The sequence below is a fragment of the Fulmarus glacialis genome, unplaced genomic scaffold, assembly GCF_000690835.1.
Source record: "Fulmarus glacialis isolate BGI_N327 unplaced genomic scaffold, ASM69083v1 scaffold5975, whole genome shotgun sequence".
Lineage (NCBI taxonomy): Eukaryota > Metazoa > Chordata > Aves > Procellariiformes > Procellariidae > Fulmarus > Fulmarus glacialis.
Window position 1 is genome coordinate 34,081 of NW_009211077.1, and position 10,711 is coordinate 44,791.

At 38.9% G+C, this 10,711-nt stretch overlaps 1 protein-coding gene across 1 annotated transcript in view; it reads left to right on the forward strand.

The window, feature by feature from the left end:
• LOC104076496 (apolipoprotein B-100-like) overlaps positions 1 to 8,469 on the forward strand; it is a 37,861-nt gene extending 29,392 nt beyond the window's left edge. Inside the window, 4 exon segments of the mRNA XM_009577385.1 lie at positions 1 to 2,544; positions 3,933 to 4,047; positions 4,871 to 5,054; positions 6,162 to 8,469. Coding sequence (XP_009575680.1) covers positions 1 to 2,544; positions 3,933 to 4,047; positions 4,871 to 5,054; positions 6,162 to 7,988 — 4,670 coding nt within the window. The 3' untranslated portion in view covers positions 7,989 to 8,469.
• Positions 8,470 to 10,711: the final 2,242 nt, after the last annotated feature.

Below are 10,711 nucleotides of genomic sequence, written 5' to 3' on the forward strand. Positions count from 1 at the left end.
AAAAAGCTATTGGCAGGTTCAATCAGTACAGATATTCCCATAATATGTCTGCTGGCAACAATGATGACAGAATTGAAGCTCATGTCAAAATGAATGGAGATGCCAACCTGGACTTCCTAAATATTCCTCTAACCATTCCTCAGCTTCAGGTTCCCTACCCTGGAATCAAAACTCCTCAGCTAAAAGACTATTCACTGTGGGAACAGGTAGGCCTGAAGGATTTATTGAAGACAACGAGACAATCCTTTGATTTAAATTTGAATGCTCGGTATGAGAAGAACAAAGACATGCATGTAATCCCACTTCCTTTAGCAACAGTGCATGAAGCACTTAATAAATACATCATTTTCTTCAACAAGCATTTTGAGAGAGGAAGAAACACCGCTTTAGATGTTCTCACAAAGTCATATAATGAAGCCAAAACAAAATTTGACAAATACAAAATACAGACATCACTGAACAAACTACCACGGACCTTCAGGATTCCAGGATACACCATTCCAATTGTGAATATTGAGGTTTCTCCTTTTACTGCTGAGATGCCAGCCTTTGGTTACATGCTCCCAAAAGAAATAAGCACAACAGGATTCACAGTCCCATTTATTGGCTTTTCAGTACCATCTTACACACTAGTCTTGCCTTCTCTGGAGCTTCCAGTCCTTCATGTCCCACAGGATCTACGCACTCTAAAGCTTCCTAGATTCAGAATCAATAGCCCGTCAAACCATATCTTAATTCCTGCCATGGGAAACATTACTTATGACTTCTCATTTAAATCCAGTGTGATCACTTTAACTGCAAATGCTGGGCTGTTCAATCAGTCAGATATTGCTGGGCAACTCAGTGTCTCATCCTCTTCTGTCATTGATGCACTGCAATTTAAGCTGGATGGTTCAACAAGTTTGACAAGAAAAAGGGGGTTGAAGCTGGCCACAGCATTGTCCCTGAGTAATAACAAATTTCTAGGAGGAAATCATGACAGCACTATTAGTCTCACAAAGAGGAACATGGAAGCTTCAGTGGCAACAAATGCAGAAATCAACACACCAGTTTTAAAAATGAATTTTAGCCAAGAACTTTCTGGAAATACTAAAGCTAAGCCGACTCTTTCCTCAGGGCTAAAATTAATGTATGATTTTAATACTCCTAAATATGGCACCAGTGCTAAGGGAGGAATTGCTCACAAACTTGCTTTAGAGAGCCTTACATCTTATATATCAGTAGAAACTTTTACAAATGGGGATATTGATGGAGTATTTTACACTGGAACTGCATTTTCTGGAAGTCTAGACCATGAGGCAAACACCTATCTGAATGCTAATGGAGCTCGGTCATCTCTCAAGCTTGAGGCTCACTCCAAAGTAGATGGACTCTGGAACAGTGAAATGAAAGAAATACTTGCAGTTGAAGCATCTACCCGACGTGTTTATGCAGTCTGGGAGCACAATGGGAAGAATTATGCACGATATAGACCTCTTTTCACAACAACGGGGGCTCAGAGATGCAAAGCAACCTTAGAGCTGGCTCCTTGGGGTATATCAGCAGATCTTCAGATTCAAGCCACTCAGCCAAATTCCTTCCTGGACACAGCCTCAGTTAATCAAGTTGTTGTAATGAAAATCAGTACTGCAAACCAGAAAGTTGGCTGGAAGGGTGAAGGCCAAATTCAGTCATTATCTCTCAGTCATGATATGCAGTTATCAAATGAAAAATCAAAGGCAAAGTTTGATATTTCTGGATCTTTGGAAGGATACATGGACTTCCTCAAAAACATAAAGTGTCCCATTGCTGAGAAGAGCTTATGGGATATCTTGAAGTTGGACGTCACTACCAGTGCTGACAGAAAACAGTACTTAAATGGTTCAGCATCCCTCGTGTACACAAAGAGTGATGATGGTTACTTTTTCCCCATACCTGTGAATAAGCTGACCAATGGCTTCACTTTCAGTATTCCTGAGTTACACCTAAAGGCTCCAAGCCCTGTTCTCAGCACTCCAGAGTTCAGAGTTCCTTTCACCACTCTCCAGGTCCCAGCATACACCATTGACTTGCGCAACATAAAAATTCCACAGACACTAAAGACAATGCCATTTGATGTCAATTTACCCATACTGCCAAAACTAAGATTCCCCAAAGTGGATGTGGGAGCCAATTATATTACATTAGAAGAATATAAAATACCATATTTTGAGGTGACAATACCTGAATACCAAATAACTGTGTCCCAATTCACTCTTCCAAAGAGTATTTCTCTTGGCAGTTTCTATGTAGATCTGGATGAAGTAGCTAATAAGATTGCAGATCTTGATCTGCCTACAATTACAATTCCTGAACAGCAAATTGAGATCCCCCCTCTCAAAATATCCTTGCCTGCTGGAATTTACATCCCATCATTTGGTGCCTTGACTGGATCTTTCAAAGTTGCTTCCCCTTTGTACAATGTCACCTGGAGAACAGCCTTAACAAACAAAAAGGACTCTTTCGAACAATCCATTGACTCTACCTGCAGCTCAACGTTGCAGTTCCTAGAATATGACTTGAATGGTAAGACATTAAAATTCCATATGCCACAATTTCGGGGGAAATAGAATCATAGAATCATAGAATCATAGAATCATTAAGGTTGGAAAAGACCTCTAAGATCATCAAGTCCAACCGTTAACCCAACACCACCATGCCCATTAAACCATGTCCCTAAGCGTCTCATCTACACATCTTTTAAATACCTCCAGGGATGGTGACTCCACCACTTCCCTGGGCAGCCTGTTCCAAGGCCTGACTACTCTTTCAGTGAAGAAGTTTTTCCGAATGTCCAGTCTAAACCTCCCCTGGGGCAACTTGAGGCCATTTCCTCTCGTCCTATCGCTTGTTACTTGGGAGAAGAGACCAACCCCCACCTCGCTACAACCTCCTTTCAGGTAGTTGTAGAGCGCGATGAGGTCTCCCCTCAGCCTCCTCTTCTCCAGGCTAAAGAGCCCCAGTTCCCTCAGCCACTCCTCATAAGGCTTGTTCTCTAGACCCTTCACCAGCTTCGTTGCCCTTCTCTGGACACGCTCCAGCACCTCAGTGTCCTTCTTGTAGTGAGGGGCCCAAAACTGAACACAGGATTCGAGGTGCGGCCTCACCAGGGCCGAGTACAGAGGCACGATCACCTCCCCACTCCTGCTGGCCACACTGTATACTGGGGTTTTTTCAGTTTTTTTTTCCTAGGGCTTTGCATGTGAAGGTGTTGCTGTCTATTTAACATTGACATTAGATTATACTTCTTTTATTATCAGCAGCATTTTTTCGTAAATTATTATCAGAGTCTCAGTCAGTCACCCTGAAGGCTAATGACTAGATACATGTATAACTAATGGCATATTGTGAAAAAAATGGAAAAGATCTCTTTTCTGTGTAGCAGTTTCTTACTTTAAATTGCGAACAACATAACATTCCCCCATTACTTACGATAATACATGTAAAGGAGAGAAGGCAGGCTGACTTTTTATCTGATTCAGTTCAGATAAAGAAATACCTATCTTTTTCCTTAGGAACTAAGCATGTTTGATTTCAAAAAGTATTTCAACTCAAAAAACTCTGGAGTCCCATAGAGCGTTGAGTTCTAGACTTTATAATAATACTAAAAATGTACATCAGAATGAAATTCTAAACTCTCAAGAAATTAGAATCCCCATTTATGATCTGCATGAATGCGAAATGTTATATCCATGCTGTTCTAAATATAGAGAAAAATTGAATTTTAAAATACTCCAGTTGAACAAATATTTTCGTATCTTTCTATTTGGGGCATTATGGAATTCTGTTTCTTGATGCATGATTTTACATACTACTGAAACACCCCACAACTGGCCATCTAACATACAACTGGATATTTTGTGTTGCTTGTTGGTAAGTTCTGGAAATACACACATTTGAAATCTTTTTCACAGTTGTTTCAAACTATAAATATGAAGAAGGGATGTTTGTTATGAAGACAACAGGCAGCTTTTCACATCGTGACATGAGTGCAAACTACAAGGAAGATCTTACTGTTTCAGGAATTAGGTAAAGATTTGCTCTAATAATGTAATTTATAATAGACAAAATTGCCACTGCTGTATTGTTGCTTTGATCTCTAATGCCCCGGAATGCTTTGCTGTAATTAATAAGAACCTATGTAACTACCCTGTCATTATCAGCTGTGCCTTTTTCCCCTCTCGAGATAGCTGGAAAGCTGTTCCTTCTCAGCATTTCTAGAATAGCCTTTCTCAGCAGCCCCATTTCAGAAAACTGCTGAGATATAAACACAGTATTTTATAATCAGAACAGTTCTAGATCTGACCATCAACATAGGGTTGTGGGGTTTTTTTCCACTGGATCCCTCTGTCACCACAAGCCATTAAAGAGTAATTTTTATTCACAAGTACTGGCACTAAGGATTACAGAGTTGGCCTTCTAACTGCCTGTTTTGATCTGCAAGTGCTGTGTTGATATATTCAAGGGACAGAGTCTGTGAGGGCAAGTACAAATGGACATAAAAAATACTTGTGTTGGTGAAAAAAATTGCAGTCAGCTTGTAGAATTCTGTAGAAAGCTGACAGTGGTACAGCTGCAGGTTTTGTTTTGCTGCCCTAATTTAATGAAAATTCTCAACAGAGCTCAATATAGTTTTATCTAAAACAGGAAAATTGGAGTGATGTGAGGTTTTGAATGTGTTAGGCTAAATCCTAAGAAATGTGGATAGTAAAACCCTACATTTTGTTTTGATGACAAAGGCATTGTTTACATACAGATATATATATATAAAATAGGTGGTATTGTATTTAGACATACTGCATTGGGCTGGTGCTTTGTGCATTCCTTCATAGCTGTGTATTCACTGTTGTAGAGTCATGGACAACACTGCATCACTAGACATCATCAGCCCAACTTTTACAGACGTTCACGTGCGTTATCAAGAGACTGACAGGAGCTTATCCATCTCAGTATCTTCACCATCTGCTGGGACCTTGGGCTATGTCATTGAAATGGACGCTGACATTCTCATGGCGAAAGTTTACTACCGAACTCGGGTAAGCTTGATATGAGCAATAAAAAGCACACCTCTGGGTGTGGTCAGAGGAAAAGTTCCCATTTAAAGTTTGTGCGTGTTTATGTTAAGACATAAATTAACCACGCCTTGTCCAAAGAAAAAGTATGTTATCGGTAATTAAAGTTTTTGTTTCCTACACTGGCCTTTCCAATACTAAAAGTAGCACCTGTGTGATGAGGCTGTTTCCACACAGTTAATTTTGCCCTCTCCTATGATCAAGAAGACACACCCACTGAAAGTGAAGAAAGTACAAAGCCAGTTTTAGATCAGCCACCCATCAGGTTTAATGTATACCCATCAGGCTACAAAATATAATTGCTACAAAAGTGGCCATTATAGGAATCAGGCCACTGGAAGAGGTCAGACCATCTGTAGAGTGTCTTTTTTAATCCGTTAATATATCACAATATATTATGAGAATTAAAAATCTTACTAGATTTGCTAACAAAACATGCTATTGTTATTGGCATACTACAACAATTTCAAACTTAAAATCTTACCTTCCAAAATGATATACTAATTTAGGAATCACCAGCAACTCATAATTCACTATTTATTACTGAAAACTGGAAAATTTGTTTACGTAAATAGATTCTCATTCGAGGATCTTTAACTACTCTGGGTAACTCTCTTATTTCTCTCATTGATTTAAATGACTACAAAATGAAATCCTCTAATATTTTCATATGAAGAAAATGCTCTTTGAATTCACTTTAAATGATTTCAAGAATGAGTAGAAGGCTCATTTTGCAAAGTTATTCACACGCCTTATGAGACATGATAGGCATTTAATAGAAAGGAAGGAAAAATCTTATTTGCAGTCAAATTTTAAAAAAGACCAGACTAAGTTATGTTCTGGTCCTGCTGTTTGAAGAGGCACAAAGTAGCTTGATACAATATAATTTCTTCCAAAATAACCATTCAAGATGAGAGCAAACACACAGTAAACAAAAAATTGTAGTGTATTTGTCCTAATATATAATAAAATTAAAGATGCAAAATGAGACTGTTGAAATACACTCATAAATAATATCGGATTTGTTTTATATACAAGCTACCTTTTTCTTATCCTGTTCTATATTTTCAGTCTGCTCCTCAGAAGGACATTGACATATCAAAAAGTGAGATATCCTTCAAGAAACCTGACCTGATTCAAATGAAATTCAACTGGAAAGAAGATGCTGCCAAAGACTTGCTGTTGGGTCTGAAAGAAAAAGTACCTAAAATGACAAATGCAGTCTATAGGTATGTTAATCGGTATCATAAAGAGCATATGGGACTGGAAATTAGTACTGCCACCTTAAAGATGAAGAATATCATGCAGAATAATGCTGACAAAGCATACACATTTGCTGTAAAACAAATAGATCAAATAGATGCTCAGCTTCGCACAGCTGCCAATGAGGCCTCTGACAAATATCAGGAGATGAAGTTCAAAGCTAAACAGCTATATCAAAAAGCAGCAGATCAAGCTGAACAGTTTGACTATGGAAGAATAAAAGCAAAGCTTTTGGATGCTACAATTGACATAATAGAAGAGTATCACAGGAGAATAAAACACCTAATTGACTCAGCCATTGAATTCCTGAAGACAACAAAATTCCAGGTCCCTGGGCTGTCTGAGAAGTACACTGGTGAAGAAATGTACCTTATGACTACAGAGAAGGTAGCAAAAAATGCTGATTTATGCCTTTCAAAACTTCAGGAGTATTTTGATGCCTTGATTGCAGCTATCAATGAGCTGGAAGTCAGAGTTCCTGCTTCTGAAACAATTCTTAGAGGTCGTAATGTACTTGATCAAATTAAAGAAATGCTGAAAGATTTGCAGGAAAAAATCAGGCAGACATTTACTACTCTCCAGGAAGCTGACTTTGTAGGAAGGCTTAAGCAACTGAAACAAGTAGTGCAACAAGTTTTTCAGAAGGTAGAAGGAATGGTTAGAAACTTGCAATCCAAAAATTTTGGAGACATCAAAGTCCAAACGCAACAGCTGTACAAAGATGCAATGGCTTCAGACTATGCACAGAAACTGAGATCCTTGGCAGAAGATGTTAAAAAATACATTTCTCAGTTTAAAGATTTTAGCCAGAAGACATTCCAGGACCTTTCAGAAAAGCTGCACCAGCTGCTCCTCTATGTAAAGGCATTGCGGGAGGAATATTTTGATCCAACTACACTTGGATGGTCAGTGAAATACTATGAGGTGGAAGACAAGGTACTAGGATGGCTGAAGAATCTAATAGATACACTAGTGGATTGGCACAACAAGTATGTTGGAGATCTTGCTGACTCGGTTACACATCTGACAGACCAAGTAAGAGAATTGGTGGAAAACTACAGCCAGGAATATTATGACCTTATAGCTGATGTTGAAGGAAAAGCAAAACAGAAGGTCATGGAGCTCTCATCTGCTGCTCAGGAAAAAATCCGATATTGGTCTGCAGCTGCTAAGAGGAAAATCGATGAACATAACAAGCAAGTCAAAGAAAAACTCCAGGAGATCTATGGGCGGCTTAGTCATTCCCAAGAAAAGCTAATCAGTGAGGCCAAAAGGTTAATTGATCTAACTGTAGAAAATTACTCTGCATTACTGCAATATATCTCAGAGCTTCTTCGTTGGTTTGAGCAAATAACAGCTGAGAGCATAAAGCCATATATAGCTGTTCGTCAAGGAGAGCTTAGAATAGATGTGCCCAAGCCGTTTGACTGGCAGTCCATTTACCAAATGCCCCAAAAAAGCAGAGAGGCACTCAGAAAAAAAGTGGAACTAACACGCACACTGATTCAGCAAGGCGTTGAGCAAGGCTCCAGGAAATGGGAAGAAATGCAAAGATTCATTGATGAACAACTTGCCACTGAGCAACTGAGTCTTCAGCAGATTATGGAAAATATACAGCAGCGCATGAAGACCTGAATGGACATGCAGAAGAGGAGAAGTAATAAGTTTGTACCACAATGTATTTAAAAATAACAGCAATCAGCATACTGGAGCTTCAGGTAGATACTGTTTGAATCTGAATTTGTAAATGAAAACTGAATAATCTACACTAGGTTATTTTAATGAGCTTAATAAGCCAATAAATGAGTTCTTTATTACATTTTTGTGTCATTCATTACAGCTACTTTTACTTGGACCATAGGGCTTAATCCAACAATTGTCAAGGTCAATGGGAAGTCTTTGCTTTGATTTCACTGTATGTTGGATCAAGCCAATAATGTGCAATACATATTGTAAATAGTCACAAAAGCTACGGAAAACATAGAGTAACCAGGTTTTAAGATAAAGGTCACATTCATAAGCCAGTTGAAGAACGACTTGGAAACACATCTATTTCCCAGCATAGAAATACCTTCATTGATAAGCTTGGGAGAAAAAGAAGAGGAAAAGAGCATGTACAAAAATACGAAGAAAAAAATTAATGAATTCTCGAAAAAACATCAAAAAGCGAAAAAGAACATAGAAATATAAACATATATAGAAATCTGACTCCTGGAAAACTGCAGATAATAATACCAATGTTCTGTTAAGAAAAATAAATTTATGCATGTATCAGTTTTCAGAAAACTATGCCAAGAATTTTAGATGGGTTTTCTTTCTACTGGCTAATTTATGATTCAGAAATACAGGGTTTTCTTACCTGTTTCCCCATGGTATTTCTGGTTTCACATCAAATTGTCTAACTTCTATGTATCGCGAGTTTAGTTAACTGTCAAAGTTTCACTGACATCACTGTATATGATGGGAGTCAAAAAGTTTTCCCCTCAGTCTCCTAGGCTGAAGCCTAGACCTCATTTAAATGAATTCTCAATTTAAAGATGAATTTAAATAATGTTGAAGAATTCACTCACAAAATAGGACTACTTTTGAGTGGAAAAATGCGTGGACCTGTTATGGTTTATTTTCAGCTGTTGGAATACTATATAGATAGTCCTTGAGAAAGGCATGCTCGGGCTGAAATAATGTTACCTCTTTGCAAATAAACTCTTTAACAAACAACACGAGAAATGGTGTGTACATGTCTGTTTTGATACAATCAGTTCACTCTGTAATATGGTTGTTGCTTGTTCATTAATGGAAAAACAGAGAGTCTGGTTTTATCCCATGGTATGATTGGTTACATACATAAAGCAATGGAGAACCAGTTTACAAATATCTGAATAAGTTTTGTGGCAGCAGATACACATTTACAGCACAGAGCAGCACCACGCCAAGACGCTAGCTCAGGTCCTGGAAACGGGAGAGCCAAGTGCCCATGTGGAGTTTATGCAGCAAAAACGCTCCCACCTCCACAACTGGTCCACGCCGATCTAGCAAGGTCTCAGAGCAAGTTGGGCTATACGACTTTGATATCCCTATTGCCAGATAATAATATTACCCGAGTAGGTCTGCCAGTAATGATTTTTCTCAGATGAGCTACATTAACCCCGAAATCAGAATCTGAGAAGCATAGTAGTATACACACACCTATCTAGCTGTCAGCAGAGAGCAGGCATCTCTTAGAAAGTAAGGTAAATCCGTTTTCTCTTTAGAGCTTTCAGCCATCACAAATCATAGAATCATAGAATCATTAAGGTTGGAAAAGACCTCTAAGATCATCAAGTCCAACCGTCAAATGCAGCAACAGTTCTCAAAGATGTGGACTAGTCCCCTGTGAACGGTAAAATACGGAGTTTTCATTCTGAATAGAACTGATCTGCATATGTCACCCTGCCTGGGGGAACCAAAGGTATAAAAATCCCTGTTTACATGCCCTACTGAGTATCCCAGTAAATAAAGATGTTGGCTGCAGAGCCCTTTCACCTTCATTCACAAGGAAACCGAAGCCTATGGGTCATCTGATCTTTATTTGATGTCAGATTGCACAACTCTTTTCCCTGAATTTCACAAATGTTTAAGCACAACCAGATTTCTCAGACACTGTCTGATTCTTGCTTCCCTTCATCATGACAAATAGCCCCGTGAAACAAAGGACAATAGAAGAAATTATAAAAGTTATGGGAGAAGAGAGATTTAAAGTTTTGTTTTCTTTTGTTTCCCCCCTCATGGCTATTTATTTCTGTCCATCACCCATAGTTCTTGGGAGGGTTATAAATTCCAAAAAAGGATTTACTTATAAGGAATGGGTTAACTGAATAATAAATATGCCAAATAGCATAAATACTGGCTCTCTTTGGCAAGAGTGAAGCTTCCCAAGAGCGAACACAATAGTTTGCACACTAAACTGTGGTTAGAGGTTAGAGGAGATTTCCAAGTCTCATAGCAGCATTGCCGCCAATTGGATTAAAGCTCTCAATCCTGTAATCGATGTGACAGCCATCTTGCAGTCATCCCACAGTTGGTTTTGGGAGGGCCTGGAAGCAGAACGTTGCTCTCAAAAACGAGATCTTGCTGGAACTTAGCTGCTGTTAAATCCCCACAGCAGAGAGGTCATCTCAAGCACCCCTTTGAAACGCCGGCAATGTTTTGACACAGGAAGGGGTGTGTATGGCTGCGTGTGTGCGTAGGTGCGTCCCACAAGCATGTACAACCAGGTGTAACTTCAATTTCCACGGCTTTTCCTGTGGTATGTTTGCTGGTTTGTTTTTCTTTCAGGTTCAAGCAAATTTTAGCCTTATTTTCCAACCAATATGTTACGG